The sequence below is a fragment of the Cicer arietinum genome, chromosome 3 (genome assembly GCF_000331145.2).
Source record: "Cicer arietinum cultivar CDC Frontier isolate Library 1 chromosome 3, Cicar.CDCFrontier_v2.0, whole genome shotgun sequence".
Taxonomy (NCBI): Eukaryota; Viridiplantae; Streptophyta; class Magnoliopsida; order Fabales; family Fabaceae; genus Cicer; species Cicer arietinum.
Genome location: NC_021162.2, coordinates 3,936,447 through 3,958,952, shown reverse-complemented (window position 1 = coordinate 3,958,952; position 22,506 = coordinate 3,936,447). Strand labels below are relative to the sequence as shown.

General features: G+C 27.2%; 1 protein-coding gene across 1 annotated transcript; it reads left to right on the top strand.

The window, feature by feature from the left end:
* The first annotated feature begins 14,490 nt into the window (after positions 1-14,490).
* LOC101497258 (probable WRKY transcription factor 4) lies at positions 14,491-20,826 on the top strand. The gene is made up of 4 exons (XM_004491801.4): positions 14,491-15,027; positions 16,064-16,806; positions 17,086-17,244; positions 20,324-20,826. The coding sequence occupies exons 1-4, from the start codon at positions 14,662-14,664 to the stop codon at positions 20,604-20,606; spliced, it is 1,551 nt and encodes a 516-aa protein (XP_004491858.1). The 5' UTR covers positions 14,491-14,661; the 3' UTR covers positions 20,607-20,826.
* Positions 20,827-22,506: the final 1,680 nt, after the last annotated feature.

Below are 22,506 nucleotides of genomic sequence, written 5' to 3'. Positions count from 1 at the left end.
CAAGTTGGTCAAATCTTTTCTATCCCTGTGATAAAAAGTCTGCTCTGGAAATCATTCATATCTAATAAGTACATGGCAAGGAACAAGTACGAATAATCCAGACTCAAAAAGGTTATTTGATCGCAAAGATCAAAGGACTCAAAGACATTCAAAGATGGACAAAAGTCATGACGACCTAAGAATTCCAAAATTCAAATGTCAAGAAAACTTGATCAAACTGGGTATATGACAAGACAAGAACAAAGGAAATACATAACGTTTAAAACGAGAACTCTAGAATGATTATTGAAGCTCAAGAAAGTTCAAACTGATAAAACCAAGAACGTTAATCATTCTCCGTTTTTCTGCACAGAGACAGCAGCTCTGTTTCTCTTTGTTTTGAATTCGCTTCAAATCTTCTCCAGCCTCCTCTAGCTACACTCAAGACTCAAGACAGCTAATGTACCATCCAAGATCAATGAAGAAACGTCAAAGAAAGGACATAGATGCTTTAAATGCTAAACCATTAAAAGTCAAAAAGCTATTTTCAAAGAAGGATTATTTTTATTCTAAAATAATGTTCAGTCAAAAAAGCAAAGTCTCTCCAACAGCTCTTGTACCTTCATTCAAGTACATCTACAGTCTATAAATAGAAGGCCATTATCTCAGTTCTCAGCAAGAAATTCAAGTGCTAAGTAATCAACAATATACAATCACACTTAAGCTTGAAATTCTGCAAAAACAGAAGCAACATCACTTTCTGCAATTCGCGAAACAGTCACTGCTGCTAATTCACATACCAGCTGCGAAATTGTCATTAGATACTCTTTAAAGAATCTATTCTCAAACAAGAGTTGAGCAATATCAGATTCTGTCAAATTCAATCATTTGTAAAAACTCAAACTATAAGAGTTTCTTTATAGTTTGTTTAAGATTGCTTCCTATCAAGGTTAGATAGATGTTGTAATTGCTTTCTGGGTGAAAGTAATTAAGGAAGAAATAGATCAAGGTCGATCTATTCTAGGTGTTGTAAGATTAAGAAGGCTTTTCGTTTTAAACACTTAGTGGAAAATCTCACAGTGTGAGGACTGGACGTAACCCACGTTGGGTGAACCAGGATAAATTTTTGTGTGGTATTCTCTTTCCTATCTCCTTCTTTATTATACTGCATTGATCAATTAAGATAAAATAGAAACTGATTTTCTGCTAATATAAGAACGTTCTCTGTTTTATAACATAAACCAAGAACGTTTTCCGTTTTCTGTTTCATAACCAAGACCATTCTTGAGTTATTTTCTTAAGTTTTAACAGGAATTTTTAAAAGGCATATTTACAATTCAAACCCCCCTTTCTTGTAAATCGACATTGTTACTTCAGATTTAATGTGATTATTAATTTAAGTTGGTAACAAATATGTTAGTTTAACCCTAATTTTTTATAATAATTGTGTAGTTGTGATTATTTCATGAAAAAGTATTGAAAAGTTCATTTAATCATTTTTTGTTCATGTAGAAAAAGAATGGAGTGAAAAAAAATTTGAAAGCCAAAACATAATTCGTTGAGACATGCAGGCAGTTCCAAGTGACTCAAACTCCTTCAATAGGAAGAAATCTTGGACTCGCTAAGCCATTCATAAATGGCAGTGGGAGACCTTTTAAGGAGTTGTCGGGAGTCACGATATCCTCTATTTTTTTTTTTATAAATAATAATGATAGATTATTAAAATAATAGTGATATGTTACTAAAATGTCCATTAAATTTTTAGTGTATAGAGAAATCTATTCACTATTGCATCTCATCTCTCCCTTTCTTCTTTGCTCTCCATCCTCTTCTCTTCGACTCTTGTCTTCTCTACTCTCTCTCTCTCTCTCTCTCTCAATCCTCTCGTTAACGGCCGCTGGCCAGCCTCCTCACGTCACGACTCTCTCTCGTCTTCCCACAACGCTCACCTTCCCCTCTCAACCCCTGCAGCCTCCACGCGACGTCGATTTCTCACTCAGACCCTCTCTTCTCGCATCCCATATCTCCATTCTTCGATCTCCCTCCTCTTCGACCAGCTTTGTCGCCTATCCGTCTCTCTCCACCTTTTCATCTCGTTTCACAATCTCAAACTATCTTAATCTGTTTTTTGTATTTTTCAGGTTCTTATTCAGTTACTCTTTTTCTCTTGTACTATTTGTTAATTGTAAACTAATTTAGTTTAAAATTGTGAATTAATATCAAGTTATAATAACACATCTGAAAAATATGCTATCTAAACGCTCATATATAACAACGCCTAAAAAAGTGCTGCTTTTGATATCTTCAGTATTAATAAAATTTACAAATACTATAAAAAAAATTTAAAAAGAACCCCAAAATAAAAGCTATAAAATGTACTTTTTTTTATCGAAGTGCTTCGTCTCCTCCGTTTTAAAGAGTCGTACCCATAAATCCTTATTTGTCTAAGAATAATAACCTTTGAGTGCCATCATATGATATCCGAAAATCCCACCACAAATCTCTTTTATTTTTCATCTAATTTTTCTTTTTATTCTCAATTAATTAATCACATGACATTTATTAATTGTGAGAAGGACAGGGTATATATTACAGAAAGCAAGTTGTGTATGGTCATTAGTTGGTAGCATAGAGTGGGGGAAATACCAAAGAATTGGCGTTTGGCTATATGGTAAACGTGGTTCCAACTTCCAACCAAGTTGTCAAATGGCACAATCATTGTCATATCATTATCATATGTGAGATAAATGGAGACAACTAGATCACTAATCATTAATATTAGAATGATAAATTTTAAGGTGAAATGAATTAATAATTTTTTTTAGTTAAATCTATTTATGGTTACTTAATTTAATGAAACCAAGTTAAATGATAGGATGTGTTGCACTCAGTGGATATCTTTACTCTTTTAGTCTTTAAGTTAATTAAAATTATTTCTATTAATATTTTGTATTTATTTATTTTAATATTTTTTATTAATTTAATTTTCTTTAATACTTTTGTATTAATTTTTTTCAAATAATTATTACTTAAATTTTTTTAATATATTTTATACTATATTTTTTTGCCGGACATTGAGTTCGAATGTCAATAATTTAACATCAAGCTAAAGTATTTCTTGTAAACATCATTATAATTTTTTTTAAGCTTAATAGAAAAATACAAAAGTACAATAATATATATATATAGATATTAGAATGAAGCAATTTAATTTACGGTAAAAACAATTATATAAATTAAATATTTATACAATTAAAAATATCATATATTAACTTATTAAATTGTAAGTCATACTTATTGACTTAAAAATTATACAAATTAAATATTTCATTATTCTTAATAACTATGACTTATAATTTAATAAGTCAATATATCATATTTTTAATTATACAAATATTTAATTTATATAATTTTTAGTCGTAAATTAAATTGTATAATTTTAGTATATATACATTGTACTTGCTGTTAGGCTTAAAAAAATTAAAACAACGTAATACATATTAAAGTTACTTACATTTTTCACAAGAAACACTTTAGCTCGATGGTGACATTTGAATTGAGTTTTTATCTCTTTTTGTAGTATTTTTGGGATTTAAAAAAACAATAATAAGAAATACGAAAGTTATAATGAATTCAATAAATAAATATTAGGTAAAAAATATATTCTTAATTGTAATTTTAGCCCCTCTATTTTTATTGATTTACGAAATTGGTTTCTTTATTTTTAAAATCGACAGTTTTGGTCTCTAATTCTGATTTTTTAACTAAAAAATGATTTTTTAGCCCCTCTGTTTTAAATAACGTGACATATGATACGATAATGTAAAATTTTTAATACCGGTGGAATTAGAATAACACGCAGTAAAAATTTAATTTTCAACTTCAATTTTTTTCTTCATATTTTTAATTTGATAATGATATATGAATAATTAATGCATCTAGATGGTTCTATATCATATAATTAATTGTAAGACGTCATTAAAAATATGTCAATTCTATTTTTTTTAGTTCAAAAATTTGAGGAAACGACCAAAACTGTCGACTTTTAAAATAAAGATCCATTAATTGGTAATAATAGAGAAACTAAAACTGCAATTAGGCCAAAAATATTAAAAATTTCAAGTAATAATTATTTAAAAAAATAAAAAATTTAATACAAAAATATTTTAAAAAATTAAATTAATCCAAAAATATTAAAATAAATAATTACAAAATATTAATAGAAATTATTTCAATTTTAATTAGTTTAAGGACTAAAGTTCAATATAAGAGTAAAATATGCATTAAGTGCAATACAATCTATAAATTGATTTTATTTTATTAAATTAATTAAGGGATAATCAACTATTGATTATAAATTTAACGCCATACAAAAATTTATCTATCCACTTCACCTTAGAATTTCTAATTATCTAACCATTTGACAAATTGGTTGGAAGTAGGAACCACGTTTACCATATAGCCAAATGTCCACTCTAATATATGAATGACCATACTCAACTGGCTTTCTATCATATATACCCTCTCCTTCTCACAATTATTAGACGTGATTCATTGTGAGAATAAATTGAGAAAAGAGATAAAAAAATAGAAGAGAATTGTGGTGAAATTTTTGGAGATCATACAATATTCATCATTATGACTTTGAAATAGAAACGGAGGACAAAAATACACGTTTTATAACACTTATTTTAGTTTTTTATAGTGTTATAAATGCTATTAATGTTGCAATATTAAAAGAATATACCGATTTATAGCACTTTTTAAGTGCTTCTTTTCTATTATGATAAGCGTTATTATAATATTATTTAAAAAAAAATTGATCAAATTACCTTCTATAGCCTTTTATAACAGTTTGCCATATAAGAAAAAAAAATTAATAAAAAATGCTATAGTGTAAATATTACAAATTAAAATAGTTATTTTTAAAGATCAAATGCATTAATATCAACTCATCCAAAATAAAGAAAGCACAAAAAAGACAAGGTTCACATACTATAGAAATCTTTTCTCCACAACCAACTATCTATCAATTTTAAAATAAAAGCAATTGATTACAATGGAAGTGCCCACAATGCACTTAACTATATAAATCTCATAAGTATTTCCATCCAACTAAACATACACACACCAAAACGACATTAATATTTGATCAATTTTTTTTTCTTTATCAACCTCGATCATTTTTTTCTTCACATATTCTTTTTATCATTTTTCTTGTATACAAGAAAAAAAAATTGTCATTTGTAATTTGTATATGATATATAATTGTACGTTCATATCAAGGCAAGTCACAATACATACAAAAGAGGTATTTAGCTATAAAGACAAAAAAAAAATCATATTTAAATGAAGTCAGAAAGGCATAATACTCAAAACTTCAAAAGTTATAATCCATTATCAATCCTATGACAAGTATCAATCATGGAATCAAGGACCTAAAAACCCAATAATAGCAAGAGAATATAGAATTCTAGGGTAACCAAGAATGACAACTAAGGGGTAAAAGGTAAAAATAAATACAAAAACTTAATAACTAGTTGAATCACAAATAGCCTATCTATAGAGGATGGTAAATATAAGTTTCAAGTTTAAAAATTTTAAAGCAGAACATAAATGAGCTATGACCCATATACTAAAAATTTCATTGTAGTAAAATTAATAATTCGACTCAAGCAAACCAAATTAGTATATTCCAATCAAATGAAGTTGTGATTGCAGAAGCTCCTAAACTTGTAACGAGAACATAAATGATGAAGCTGTGCAAATAAATTGGTAATTTTGCTTTCTCAAAAAAAAAAAAAAAAACCTCACCAAAAAAGTTATTGATTATATAACTAGCTCATTATTCCTTCACTATAGTTAACTTATTTTTATATTGGGTAAAGTAGTGGTACTTAGGAAACTATTTAAAAAATCAAATATAAAATTGAGTAAGAATTTAAATATATTGAATATTTATGATTACAAATATAAATTAATTAATTTCATGTATATTCACTGCAATCGTGTTATGGATTTTCAATGACGATCTATTTCATAAACCGCATGACATAATATCCACAATTATTATTGTTATCTTGGCGGAGACACGGAAAATAAACATATACATCGATATCTTTTACACTATATACTTATTTGAAGATAACACTATGTTATTATTTTCTGACTTGGTCATCGTAACTTCCCTACAAGCACAATATATTTTAAAAACTATCATAATTAATTAAATTAACTTCAAGTGAATATTAATTATGAATAATTGTACTCATAAACACTTGAAAAAGTTTAAATAAAAATATAAATACTTACGTAGTGAACATAGAAACTAAGTTTCAGTGATTTTGAGGTTCGTCATTCGGCAAATCTAAGTAGTATATTATCTCATCCATGAGATTGATGACAATTAAGACCCAATTCTCAACCTACTCTTATTTTGTCATTAAAAATAACATTTTTAAAAGAAACCTAACCCTATATTTTAAGGTGCAAGTACCATTTTATCTTTCTTCTTGATATCCATGAATAAGTTGGATAGATTTCTTTCTTTCTATCTTCTTAATAGTTTGCTGACGTTAAATATGGGGATAAGAAGCAAAATTTATTTCTTAATCTGTGGGTGCAGATAAAATTTTCATACAAATATCTTAAAGTAAAAAGAAAAATTTAAAGATAAAAAATTATATCTAAAAACAATTAAAAATAAAATAAATAGTTACACTCAATTAAAATAAAAATGAGTTGCCGGTAATTAGAATAAAAAAATAATATGAGATGGCTTCACACATATAGATGTGTTTAAAAGAGTCTCTTAGAGGGTGTTGGCCCTAACACAAAGTAAAAGTCAAACTAATATCTTAAAGAGGGATAAATTAGTAAAATACAAAATACAAAAAATATGAAACTAACTGTTAAGACAAAATTTCAATTTAATGTTTTGATGATAATTAAACAAAATGTTAATTAAAGACTATTAATTATGATTCTAAATGTTTTGGTATTTAACATGTGCATTTGATTGTGTTAAAACAAGATAGGTATCAAGCTTTACAAAGCAGATCTCATTAAAATCAAGAAAGCAAAAGCAGTAAAACGAAGATTGATCTTGACGTAGTTCTGGGAAACGAAGAACGATCTTCATTGTTGGCATAAACAAGAATAATCAGTTTCTTTGTTAGAGATTGGATCTTGGAAGCTTTATTCATCTCATATCTTCATCAAAGAATAAGCAAGGATCAATCTAAGTCATAATTATTCTACAATTTGAATGATCAAAGATATGCTTCATAAAAAGTATAAAACAAGATCATTCTTCAAGTGAGGTCATTGCAAGTACAAAGTTGCAAGCTGTAAAGTACACTGCTGATTGTACTTTCAATCTAGACCTGCACACGTGACTGAAAAGCAAGCAATCATCTCAGATAACTGACACAATCACAAGTACAAGTCAGCTCATCTCCAACAAATTCGAAGAACAATCTTGGATGTCAAAAACGTTCTTGGATTCAGCATAATCACTCTTGCTTTATGACTGACTTTATCCAACCACTCCTTCATGACAGCTTGCCCTATTTCAACGGATATATGAGCTGTCCTAAAGCTCTATTGAAGCTTATAAATACAACTTAAAGATAAAGAACAAGACACAACTCAAAGTGCCATAAAAAACATCAATCATTCAATCATACTCAAGTATCTCGAAATTAGTTTTTAGCTTGCTGTTTTAATCTTTGTGTTGTGTTAGAATCAGTACCAACTGAGTTCTATTTATAGAATCTATTTGTCTAAACATTCTCAAAATCACCACTTTGTAACTCAAGGTTATTGTGTTAACATAAGCTTGAGTAGTTTGTAAAAATCCTTTCATGTTTTGAAAGGTAGCTCGCAAAATCCTTTCTGAAATAGTGCAAGGTAAAAATGAGGAAATCCTTTATAGGTAGGAGGGTGGAAACTGTGTAAAGATCAAGATTGATCTATGAAAAAATAGTGTGACAATCAAGAACAATCTTGCCTAGAGCACATAGTGGAGAATCTCACATTTGTGAGGACTGGACGTAACCCGTATTTGGGTGAACCATGATATATATGTGTGTAATCTCTCTATCTCTATCTCTATTTATGTTATGCTTACAATCAGATTTTATATTTATAAAATTGATATTGCGGTTTTTTACTAACCAAGATCAATCTTCGTTATAACCAAGATCAATCTTGAGTTAAACTTTCAGTTTTAAACAAGAATTTTTTAAAAGGGGCAATTATAATTCAAACCCTCATTCCTTATAATTGACATTGTTACTTCACTAACTACTACTCTAGCAAAAATTAGTCAACAAATATTGATATATATGATCCAAAATAATAACGAAATTTTTTATTTTTTAAAAAATTTAATCTCATAACAATTTTTAAATTAAAAAATTGTAATGAAATTAAGTAAAAAGACTTGGAATTTTATTAGAACAAGATAAATATTAGGTTTAATTGCAGTTTTGGTCCATCTATTTTAAAAATTGACAATTTTGGTATTTCTCTCAAATTTTTAAACTGAAAATTGATGATTTGACGTATTTTAAATAACGTAAAATACAATTTCATGATATAGAACCATCTAGATGCATTAATTATTCATGTGTCATTAGTTAGATTACAAATATGAAAAAATTTTAAAATTAAAACTTAAGTTTTTACAGTGTTTTATTTCGATTTTATGGGTGTTAATCATTTTACATCATTATATTATATAACTCGTTATTTAAAGTATGTCGAGTAACTATTTTTCAGTTAAAAAATTATAAAAATATCTAAAATTGACAATTTTTAAAATAGACGTACCATTTTCGTAAATTAATAAAAATATAAAGCTAAAACTGTAACTAAACTTAAATGTTAAATGCACAAAGAAATCATTTCATCAATATATCACAAAGTTACTAGTTAGTTTATAAAGTTTTAGACAGAAAATATTCACCATAGTGGGTACTAATACTTTTTATTACTTAAAGTATGTACTAATACTTATTATTATCACTTTATTTTTTCAATCTTTAGTTTTTCATTAGTAACAAGAAAAATTAAAAGACTTAATAAATGAGCTTCCGGATAATATGATAAGATATTTTTTCTGTTCAACTAGTGGTCTTAAGTTTGAATCATTATCTAAAAATTCATCGGTTAAAGATATTTGTGGAGAATTAATACCTGATTTATAAACAAAAACAAAAACAAAAATTTAGATGTGAGATTGAGTGGTCCACCAATGATCTCTTGCTTTAATTGCCGGTCTCATTAAGGCATTATCTGAATTGTTATTGGTAGCATTGGAGCATGTTTAGGGTTATTCGAACCTATATGGACTCGATGTATTAAATTTGTTTATATATGATGACAAAATTATATACTAAAAAAATGTATAACAAAAAATTATTTTGTAAAAAACTTCTAAATTTTGAGTGGTAAATTTTTTTTTTAAAAAAAAATTTGAAGTTTAAAATTTTAAATTTATAGACTCTTAGATCACTTTTCGTTATAATTGAATATATAAAAAAATTATAATTTTTTTTTGTTTTTATATTAAAATTATAATCTTAAAAACAAAAAGGTTTTATTATTATTATTATTATTATTAATATTTTTACTCTTGTTACTTTTTTATCTCTCGAGTTTGTGATAAAGAATAAAAAAATTAAATTATTTTTTAAGAATCCCCTCCTTTTACAATAAGTGTTTGTCCTTACTCTTATCTCTAAAAAAAAATTAATGAAATTTTGTGATAAAAAAATATTAATTATATTATACATAATAAAATTCATTATTATTATTATTATTTTAGTTGTAATACACAAGATGAAATACTTAAATATATTAAAAAACACCCATATTCTCGGACCTCGGGTATTTGATAGTTTGGTACTGCAAGTGCAAAAAGAAACAAACTTTTATTACTCCTTCATACTCAATTATATTTGTTTTACTTATTAAGAGTAATAATTAGTTGTCTTTCTCTTGATTTTCTCTCTACTCATCTCTTCTTTCTTTTTCATCCATGGAAAAAGTTAGTGATTGGAGCTATTATCATCCCAGATCTCCCATTTCTTCTTTCTTCTTCTTTCTTAAAGAGTATGGTATAAAAAAATTCACATAACGAGATTCGAACATGTATTCTAATATTTTAAATAATTTTAAAATTGTCATATAAATTATATTTACGAGACATAAAAATGCATTTTTAGTCTATCTAAAATATAGTGTTCTATAAATTTTAATTAATTTAAATATTTTTGTGTGTAAAAGCCAAAAGAACATGTTTTTAGTCTTTTTTTTGTTGTCTGTAGTTAAAATAGTAAAGAAATTCACACACAACTATAAAATATTAATATGTTTAAATAATATGATATTTAGTACGATAACATAAAATAATTAACATATATAAAATTACAATACAATCTTCTAGAGTATGAGGGGAATAACTAAAACTGTCAATTTTTAAAATATGAAATCAATTTCGTGAATTAGTAAAAATAATACTTTAGAGGTAATTATGATAAAAGTCAAATATTTTTTATTATGTAATAATTTTAATTGAATAACGGTGTACATAATTTTGGCACGTATATATGAATTAAATTCAATAAAAAAAATAGAATAGTTTAAAAAAATGCTTTTAAATGTTTATTGAACAATAATATAATATTCATGTATACAAATTTTATCCAATAAAATAAAATTGATTAAAGTAATAAATAGTGTGCTACCAATAAAATGGATTTAAAAAATAATAATAATTAAGAATAATTTTTAAATGAATTTAAAAAAAACATATACATATTTTGTATTATGCTCTAAATATAACAACAATATAATAATAATAATAATAATAATAATAATAATAATAATAATAATAATAATAAAATGCTCTAAATATAATATTAATAATAATAATAAATTTAAAATCAAATTTAGATAAAATAAAAAAACTGTACCCAATAAAAAAATTATTATCTATTAAGCCAATCAATTTTTTTATTAAAAATTAATATTTATTTATTCAAAGTAATATAAATTATATCAATAAAAAATAATAAAATTCAATATGACTAAACAAAAATGACGAATATCCGAACAAACTACAACATCTAATTTAATACTATAAAATGCGAAAATACTTGTGAAAAAATCTATAACTATGATAACAATAGAAATGATGGGAGTACAAAAATATTATGAGCTGTAATGTTGATGAAGATAAATTATTTATTAAATTTGAATTTCCTTTTATCGAAATTAATTTAGTCATGCGAATCAAACAAATATTATATCAAGGCAAAAAAAAATTCTAAAAGTGTACGAAGACCGACAATATTAAATAAACGCGAAAATATGTACATATTTAAATGTATGGAGAAAAATACGCCTTAAAACACTCATGCGTAAATGGATGGATAAGGACTACGAGTAAGAAGAATAAATTTTGTTGGTGGCGGCAACTAGGTTTTAAAATCATTAATTAAAATCAAAACTACATAGAGAAAAGTTGATTTTATGAAAAAAAAACTAATATATTCAATTACAAAATTTACATTAAATAAAAAAGGCATATATCCAAAAATATTTAATTTAATTGTAGTTTTAATTTCTTATTTTTAATTATTCAATAAATTAAATTTTCTATTTTAAAAGTTGACAGTTTTAGTCACTTTCTCTGATTTTTTAACTAAAAAATGATAATTTGGAATAGTTTAAATAACATGATATATGATAGATGATATAATATGAAATTGGAATAAAACGTCGTAAAAACTTATATTTCAACTTTAATTTATTTCTCTCCATATTTTTATGTTAATGACATATGAATAATTAGTGCATTTAAATGGTTCTATATCATAGAATTGTATGTCACATCATTAAAAATATATCAAATCGTTATTTTTAGTTCAAACATTTGTGTGATAGATCAAAACTGTCAACTTTTAAAATAAAAATATTAATTTTATGAATCAGTAAAAATAAAAAACTAAAACTACAATTAAATCAAAATATAATATAAGGAATTGTGTTTTTTCAATTCCGATATAATAATTGGCAACAGTTAAACTCTTAAAAGAGCTTATACAACTATTTAAATTAAAAACCTTTCATAATCTTTATTAATTTTTTATTGCTCTTGAATTTAGTTTTTAGACTCAATTGATTAATAAACTTTGATTTTTCTTCTATAAAAACCAAACAAAACTTCATTCAAAATAAATTATAATAAATTTCAGTTAAAAACAAAACGTTCGCGTGAATTCTAGTTTGAATTACATCTAAAAATTATTTTTTATTTAATTTAACTTTTTTTTTATCAAATTCTAAATTATTAGGATCTTAGAGATATAATCTAAAAATGAATAGGCTAAAAAAAATGCATACGTCCAACATATTTAAGATATGTTTGATACTAAAAACTATTTTTTATGCTAATCATATATTTTTGTTAATCTTAGTTTCTTTTATAATTTTTGGATTCTTAAAAGTTATATTAATTGTTTAAGAATATGTGGTATTGGATTTGCTCTACATCTAGAAAAGAATTATAAAAGTATATTTTTTTTATTATTATTTTTATTATTATATATTTCAAAAATGAAATTAATTATAATGATTATAACATAAATATTTAAATTATTTTTCATTTTTGAAATCTCTTGTAACATATATTTGTCCGACAAAACAAACATTATGTTGAAGTTCTTATAATACACTCATTAAGATATTGTATCATTTGATACGATGTTTAGAATAATAATGATAATTTATTTTGAAAAAATATAATTGTGATATTTATTATTCAAAAACTAATAATAAAAATTTAATAATTTATCAAACACTTTTAAATTAAGTAACTCGAATATAAATTTTGGTACGTTTGCACACACAAAAATAGTAATATATTTTATCACTGTATAATGGAATATAAAATTTGTTTGGTGGTTAAAGTTTGAGAATCATAAAAAAAACTGCGAATTCAATTTTATCGATAATAATTATATTTTAATTTTATTTGAAGCGCATGAAATAATTGTTGTGAAATAACAAAGTCAATAGCTTTTATTAAATATATAAATTTGATTAACATTGCACAATTTTTCTCTCTCTTAACTATTAAACTAAACTTAAAGATGATTATTTTCTACCAAAACTAATTTACAAAAAGTCTTCTATCGAAGAAAAACGTACACTCAAGTCTTTTCCAAATTTGACATTAGAAACGGATGAATATATCCAATAATAAAATTCTGGAATGAAAATCGGAAACAAATCAAACAATAATGACACAAAAGCTATCTATGAAAAAAAACAAGGACAACAAGATCTTATACTCTTTCTTCCTTTTTTCTCTCTTTGGAATTACTCCTATATTAAAAATAAAGTATCTTTTAAACAAATAATTCTAAAATAAGCATCTTATAAAAACATAAACATAATTATATTTATTAATATAATACTTTCTCTATTTATTTACAAAAAACAAATAAGTCAACATCAGTTAATATATTAATATGAATTAAATATATCAATTTTTATTGATTTAGTTGTATAAAAAGAAATAAAAATAGTATTACTTCAACCCTTCGATTTTTAAGAGAAATGAGTTTTAATAATTTAAAATTTAAATAAACAATATCATTTACTAAAATTCTTTAGTCACTTTAATTCAATCAACTGGTTAATAAATATAATTTTTTAGAACATTTCCAATAAAATTCATCATAAATCTTTTAAATTTTAAAAACACACATGAAAGTTTAGAATTCCAAAATAGATTTTACCTTTTTATTTTAAAGGAGAGTAAAATAGAGACAATTAAAAGAAAAAAAAATATTACATCTGTTAATTTAATAGAAAATTATGAATCCATCATGGTTTAAGAGTTATTTAGAGAAAAATATATAAATAAATACCTTATAGGCAAGGTAAAACTCACTTATATTATCTCCATATATACACCATTGGGTATATTCTCTTTAGAAATGAACTCTTATATCTTTTTTTGGATATATATTTATATTTATTAATTAAAGAAAAAAATATAAAATATCAAAATAATTCAATATAAAATAATTTACATTAATATTATATCATAATTATATAATCTGTTATATTTTATTATATATATTTTAAATCAACGACAACCATCTCATTATTTAATGCATAGTCAAGTTATAATTGAATATCATTACAATTATTTTTATTCTCAACATAAAAATATGTATTTCACCATATAACCATACTTCATCTTATTTTAATAGTATGTCATGAAAAAAATAAATAATTTACATTCAATATAAATATAAAATAATTTTGCACAGATAATAATATATATTCATTAAATTCTATAACAATCATTATTATTCAATAAATACATTAAAAAAAATGTAGATTTTATAAACGTAAAATTTGAGTGGAGCAAGAAAATAGAGTTATTGTAGAAAGTAGAGTGGACTTAGCGGTGAGTTTGAAGATAACAACACAAACAAACACGAAACCAAAACTCCATCATTTCATTTCCATTCTCCACACTTTCTTCTCATTATTATTACAAATTACAATATTCTTTTTTTCCATTTTTATTTTTTTTGTCTTTATTATTATTACAACAAAAACAACCGCCGCAAAAAAACATTAAAAAAATAAAACATGTCCACCACCAACTCGACCGACGCCGACACGCCACCACAACAACCACCGCGTCCCACGATCACCCTCCCACCACGTCCCTCCGTGGAAGCATTCTTCGCCGGCGCCGCCAGTCCTGGACCTATGACACTAGTTTCGAGCTTCTTCGCCACCGAATCCGCCACCTTCTCTCAGCTTCTCGCCGGTGCCATGGCTTCTCCTCTCGCTTTCTCAACCGCCGTCGATAGTAAAGAAGATGATGGGACCTACAGGTTCAAACAGAGTAGACCTATGAACTTGGTCATTGCTCGTTCTCCAGTTTTCACTATTCCTCCTGGTTTGAGTCCTTCTGGTTTTCTTAACTCACCTGGTTTCTTTTCTCCTCAGGTAATTCAATTCACCAATTTTTGTTTTTATCTATTTTTTTTCAAAAGGGTTTTTAATTTCATCTCTAAAGTTTTTGTTTTTGTTTTTGTTTTTATTTTTATTTCAATTTCAATCCTTTTTTAAAAACTTAGATTTGATCTGAATTTTGAACTTTGTTTGTGCTTTTGCAGGAAATTTCATTTGTAATAGTCTCAATAATTTAATTTTGATCCAAATTTTGTTTAGTGTGTTCTATTTTAGATTATGTTGTGTGTAGTTGATTAAGTACAATTATCCCTCTTGATTTGGTTTTTTCTGAAGGGATTGATGAAGTTGTAGTTTTTAGATCTCACTTTTATAAATAAAAAGTTGTGGATATTATATTGTTGTAAAGTGAAATGACTTTTTGTTGCATTACATTGATTTTCTTTTGGGTGGTTTTGATGGGGTGGTTTAGTAGCAATGAAAATTGATCAAGCAACTCAGTGACTGGATATATGGCTTAGCATTCTACTTGGGTCTTGTTTGGTTAAATAGTTTAATAAGCGCTTATAGCATAAGCACTTATCATATAAGTGCTTATATATAAGTTATTACTTTAATTTGATCCATGTTATAGAGATTTCGTTATGTTTTAAGTTGGATAAACTATTTCTATAACAAAAGATAAAATAAAGTCAAACTGTTTTCATATAAACAATAAGTTGTTTTTATAGGCTATCTTGAAGAGCTATGCAAATAAGTTGAAAACAACTTATGGACATGTCATAAGCTCTCTTAAACAGTCTCACAAGTGCTTATGCCACCAAATTAGTTCAAATACGCCAATTCAAACAACGGTCCTTGTTCACGAGTCATTATGGCATATTAGGGTCTGTTTACTTTGTGAAAACATTTTTTGTTTTTGTTATCTAAAATATGTGTTCATTTTAACTCGCAAATAAGAAGATGTGAGACTCATGAAGTGAAATTATGTATTAAATGTGATATTTTTCCCTTGAGGATTGTGGCTATAATCTTGCGAGGTTTTCATTATCTCTTCAATGTAATTATGCAGAGTCCCTTTGGGATGTCACACCAACAGGCTTTAGCACAAGTTACAGCTCAAGCTGTCCTAGCACAATCTCATATGCACATGCAACCTGATTACCAGCCAGTCTCACTAGATTACCAGCCGGTCTCACTTGAAGCTCCAACCGAACCACCAGTAGAGAACCCATCTTTTACTCGAAATGAAACTTCAGAGGTGCAAGTAGTAGCACCTATATCAGAACCTAGAAATGCTCAAACGGAAACGTCAGAGCTTTCGTATTCTGATAAGAAACAGCAACCATCTTCATTACCAATTGACAAACCTGCAGATGATGGCTACAACTGGCGTAAGTATGGACAGAAGCAGGTTAAGGGGAGCGAGTATCCGCGGAGCTACTACAAATGCACGCATCTGAATTGTCCCGTGAAGAAAAAAGTTGAGCGTGCTCCTGATGGTCATATAACTGAAATTATCTATAAAGGCCAGCATAACCATGAGAAGCCGCAAGCAAATCGGCGCATCAAAGATAATAGTGACGTGAATGGAAATGCTAATGTTCAACCTAAGTCTGACTCAAACTCACAAGGTTGGTTTGCAAATTCAAACAAAACTAGTGAAAGTGTGCCTGATTGTTCTGTGGTTGAGAGTGACCAGACCTCTAACCAAGGCGCTCCTAGGCCATTGCCTGGATTGAGTGAGAGTGAGGAAGTTGGTGATGCAGGCAATAAGGAAGAGGGAGATGACTGTGAGCCAAACCCTAAGAGAAGGCAAGTTTTTCTATGTTAATCTTTTGTCGCACAATTAGGCTTTTCTATGTAGCACTGACACCCTGGATTGATGGCGTGTCTTGTGTACGACACGTGTCAATGTCCAACACCAAAACATATGGTTACATCAATCACTTCCATTTTAATAAAATTATTACTAGTGTCTATATATCAGCGTTAGTGTCATGTCAGGTGTCTGTGTTGTGTCTGTGTTATTGTTTCATAGACACTTTTGTTTTTATAATTCTTTGTGATATATGCTAGATCTCTGTCTTTCAGGAGCATTGAACCTGTGGTTCCTGAAGTACCTCTATCTCAGAAGACTGTCACAGAACCCAAAATCATTGTGCAAACAAGAAGTGAAGTTGATCTTTTGGATGACGGCTACAGGTGGCGAAAGTATGGTCAGAAAGTGGTGAAGGGAAATCCTCATCCAAGGTGATTGCTTTAATTATTCTTCTATGTTACAATATTTCTTTTTTTAAAGTTTCTTAGGTTCACATTTCTCTAAAATTCAAAATGTTTGAACTTTGAACCTTATTAGTTATGACGTTTATCAAAACAGATTATTTATTAAAAATTGCAGTTTCATAGTATTATTAGGTGAATCAGCACAACTGTGGTGGCATAATTGATTTTCTGACATGAAATCCAATCTTCGAAATTTAATTTAATACGTCTTAATTTGTAATATGCTATCTCCCTCTCTAGTTTTATATTATATATTCGTTCATTTAAGGTTTTGCTGGAAAACTTAGAAAGTCGTTACATACTCTATTTCAAGGAAATATAAGTACACTTGATTTTTCAGCCATGGATTTTTCTGGTGGAATGTTATCTCTCTTTTTATCTGAGGAGTTTTTCAAAAACAGAATTCATCTTCCTAATTTTTTATTCTCTTGATGTGCTTGGATTGTTTTGATGCCCCTCTTGTTTCTTTTTGTATTTTTTTCTTTTATTTTTCAAAATCAATTATGTTTGATCTTTTGGGTGCGCTTGTTTGAGCTTAAATAAAAATGATTTTTATTTTAAATAATGTAGAGATTATTTTTTAGAGATTTTTAAAAAAATAATTTTTTAACTCTCGTTTGTTTACTATTATAAAAATAAATTTTTTTTTAAATGATTTTTAACCTGTTTGTATACAAGTTTGTAAAAATGATTTTTTTAAACTACAATGATCATTTCGTAGACACATTTGATCAGTGCAATTGAGTACTTCTAAAAAATCAATAAATAAACACGGACAACCAAAAGAGAACGATGTAGAAAAATCGAAAATAAGAACAAAACTTACAGGATGAAAACCTAGATGAGGGTAGCATGGAATGAGAAAACTAACAAGGATGTGGAACGAGAAAAAAATGGCCACAGCGTGAAGGAGAAAACTCAGCTAATTGAATTGATGTAAACTGATAGATAAAAACTTATTAACAATTAACGAAGGGCAATTTGGAATTTTCAAAATAAGGTAAAGGTAATTGCATCGTTTTCTCTTGTTAACGAGTTAAAAGTTCCATGTTTCTTAATTGTGTTTCGGTTTTTCTATCATCTATCGCAAGAGGCAAATGTGAGAAGCTACTGTTAGCTTTTTATTTTTAGATAAAAAATGATTTTTTTAACAAAATTATTTTAAAAAATCTAAAACAAACACCCTTCAAACCCTACAAAATGATTTTTGGCTTGAAAAAATCTGAAACAAACACACCCAAGGATTGTTAGAGTCAGCGGTGCCAACCATGTTGGGATGGCTAGCACTAGTGATACCTTGCACCCTTTCGTTGGCTTAAAAAAAACAAAAGAACTTGACTTTATTAAAGTGACATATAAAATCTAATAAAACTTAAGTCAAATTCACATGCTTTTAGTTTTCTTAAATCGAAATGTTTTGACCAAAAAATACTAACAATTAGATTTACTTTCACCATCCTTGCTTTACGGGATTTGTCACTTGTCATATTACTTACCACTCGGCTGAACTCCAAATTACCATGACCCCCCTTCTTCTGGGAACTAGGGGATTAAGACCAAAAAACATGATTCTTGCATTTAGAAATTGCAAATGAAAATAGGAAGAAACTCTTCATTTTAACCTGATAAGCCCACCATCATTCATTTACTTGCTTTCTACATGAAATTTTTCTTAACTATCTATTTTGTACATGTGGTATAGTTGTGAATGAGTACAGTTTCCTTTTGGATTTTAAATTTTGAAAACATAGAAACTTGTCATGACATCCTATATTTCTATAACAACACCAACAATTTTTTTCCTCGAGTTGGAATTGGTTACATGGATAAAAAAATTTCAGTTTCCTATCATGAATCATGTCTAATGGCATCTAATAACTTAAAATAAAATTTAATTTCTTTTGTATACCTAAAAAAAAAAAAAAGAAAAGAAAAAAGAGTTCTCTTTAGTATTCTTATCCAGAAGAATCTTCTGGGTACCCTTGCATACATTGATGTCATTCCGAATATGTTGCTGCTGTTTCTGGTCACATTAGTTGGTGTCTGAGACATGTTTGTGTCATTTATGCATGACACTATATGTATCTATTTGTTTTCATTGGGATAACTTCTGAACTCAAAATTTTGTTCTCCAATTCTGTGTAACAACATCCTTGCAAACATGTTTTGGTATTACTCTGACCTTAATTTCAAGAATTTTGCTCCATTCCTTGCCCCCTCAACTCTGCCCAAAAAGCCATGTAGAAGTGTAGCACCGATACTTCATATTGAAGGTGTGTGTTCGGTGTTTGATACATGTCTTTGTCGGATACTGACACATGTGGTTACTAACATTGATACATGTGGTTATATTCAATCATTTCTATTTTCTTTAGTTATTATTGGTGTCTACGTTTCTGTGTTAATGTCGTGTTCGGTATTTGTTTTAGAGTATGCAAACAATAAAAGTTGCTTTGTTTGTTCCCTTCTTGAAGCTAGTGGTCTCTTGTGGTGATACTTTTTGCTATAATTGTTATTTAATATGTACAAATTTCACTTTGTCAATATGTACTAATGAGGACATGTCTTTCAACAACAACAACCAAGTTTTTTCCAACTAAGGTTAGCTACATGGTCCAACGACGCCAATAACATATCTCGTTTCCAGCTCATTAATCTCTAGGTCTTTCCTAATAGATTCCCTTGTAGTTTTTCTTTGCCTCCAACGATTTGACTATCCTCCATTTGATCAACTCTCCTCGCTACAGAATCTACAGGTCTCTTCTCCACATGCCTAAACCACCTAAACTGAGTTTCTACCATCTTTTCTACTATATGTGCTACCCTAACTCTCTCTAATGTTGTCATTCATAATCCTATCTCGTCTTGTATTTCCACACATCCAACGTAACATTCGCATTTTTGCTACACTAAGTTTATTCTCATGTTGGTTTTTTGCTTTCGTGGTCAAGTCTTTCAATTTGGCAAAAATTGATAGTTAATAATTTTTCATGTGCTTTTGCTTTCAAATTTTTGAACTAGTCTAATGCTGAATTTCTGTTCACAGGAGTTATTACAAGTGCACTAGTGCAGGCTGCAACGTGCGTAAACATGTCGAGAGAGCATCAACAGACCCAAAAGCTGTCATAACTACATATGAGGGAAAACATAACCACGACGTCCCTGCCGCTAGACACAGCAGCCACAACACAGCCAGTAGCAATTCGATGCCATCAAAACCGCAGCCTGTGGCAGCAGAGAAGCATCCTTTGCTTAAAGATATGGAGTTCGGAAACAACAATCAGAGACCTGTACATTTACGCTTAAAAGAAGAGCAAATCATCGTATAAAAGTCCGGTACAGAATGAAGTTGTTTTGATTATGAATTTGGTAGTAAGAAGAATGCATGCTTATTGTTTTCTAGTTTATTTTCTTTTCTGTATGTAACACATTTTGTACATTGAAATTATGGAATTGTTTGTATAAGACAATATTGTTCACAGGTACGAAGATCATTTAAATTGATCTATGGACATTATTATAAATTGATAAACTATGATGCTTCTAGTATTGTCTAATACTTCTTGTAGAGGACAGTTCTAGAGTATAAATAAAATTGATAAACTAGCATCACAAGATTGATCTTCTTTGTAAGTTATGGAAGTTGAATGAATTATTTTGCCAATGTTTTGTATGAATTTATAATTTACTTGTGTAGCCATTTCCACCTTATGGAATAAGATTGAGGCTTGATTGTTGTATTTGTATTGTAACCTTGTAAAGTTCAACTTTAATGGTTGAAATCTGATTCTAGTTATATACTGTTGAATTATATTTGATTTTCTTTTAATAGCTGATATTAATAAATTTAGTATTGTTTGGAATATATTGAAGGTGATGATAGAATTTTTTACCTTTTATCATTTTATTCTTTAACTCTTCTACCGCAGCTATTAAATCAATTTTATATCCTTTTAGTTCACGGTTTAGGTCGGCGCAAAGTGGGCTATGTATAGAACTTTGGTATATTAGATTCTTGAAACAATTGGAAAATCAGAAAAGCTTGTTTGAAGTTTATATGAGCTTATCTTGTAACATAAATATTTAAAGTTTATTATTGTTTGAATACACTTGTAGAAAATATTTCTGAAATTGTTAATCACCATTTTCATTTTTGTAAGTCTAGAGTATTGTTACTTTGGTATCTGGATTTAGTAAAAAAATTCAAACTAATTTTCGAATAATTAGAATAATCTTTAAAAAATACAATTTATAGTCATAAAATCTTTAAAAATTATAATTTATTTTTAAAATAGTCTATAATCATTATAACATCATAAACTAACTTATTGTTATTTTGAAGATTTAAGGACCAAATTAGTTTAATGTCTTATTAGGTTAATCCTTGGATCATCAAAGAAACAAATTATTTTATTTTAACAATTTACATTGCATTTGTGATAGAAAGAAAGAAAAGAAAAAAACACTAAAATCCTTAAAAGTATGATAATTAATTAATATATATATATATTAAAGAGTGTTAGCCTAATTTCTCCACCCCATTAAGAGTGTTGTTGTGGTGTGTCATGTCGGTGTCATCATCATGATCCACCCACCCTCTGTCCAATTGCAGCTGCATACATCCTTTTAATTTCAAATGATTTGTTGAGAATTTAATTGGAAGACTTTTTTTCCCCCAAATGATGAATGAGCTAAAATATAGGATACTAAATAAAATTCAATCAAATTCTAAATTTTTCTACACTTGATGTTATTTCTTTTGTGAATAACATAATGGTGAAAATTAACGGTGGTTTATATTGTGAAAATATTTTTTGTTTTATTTTTTAAATTTTGTGTTTATTTTAATTAGATGAAAGATCCTACAAATAATTATTATTATAGAGAAAAGATAAAATATTTTTTATAACAGTCAATCTTAGTGATTAATATTGTTAATTTTTTTTTTTTTTTTTTAATGTTTTTACTCCTTAACTCTTTCACCTGATTCACTAAACTAATTTTATATTCCTTGAAAGGAGAATAAATGTTAATGAATAAAAATGTATTTTCAAAAATAATAATTTTTTTATAATATTTTCATTGTTTTTTTGAAATATAGACAATCATTTATGACAAAAGTTAGAGCGAAGAAAAACAAACAAAAAAATAAGCACAAATTTATTAATCAATAAAATGAACATAAATTTTATAAAACGAAATAGAAAAATATTTTCAATAAGTAAATTG

Coding starts and splice junctions, on each gene's coding strand:
- LOC101497258 (XM_004491801.4), top strand. CDS start 14,662: ATGTCCACCACCAACTCGACCGACGCCGACACGCCACCACAACAACCA. Junction 16,807..17,085: donor GAGCCAAACCCTAAGAGAAG/GCAAGTTTTTCT, acceptor TCTGTCTTTCAG/GAGCATTGAACCTGTGGTTC. Junction 17,245..20,323: donor AAGGGAAATCCTCATCCAAG/GTGATTGCTTTA, acceptor TTCTGTTCACAG/GAGTTATTACAAGTGCACTA.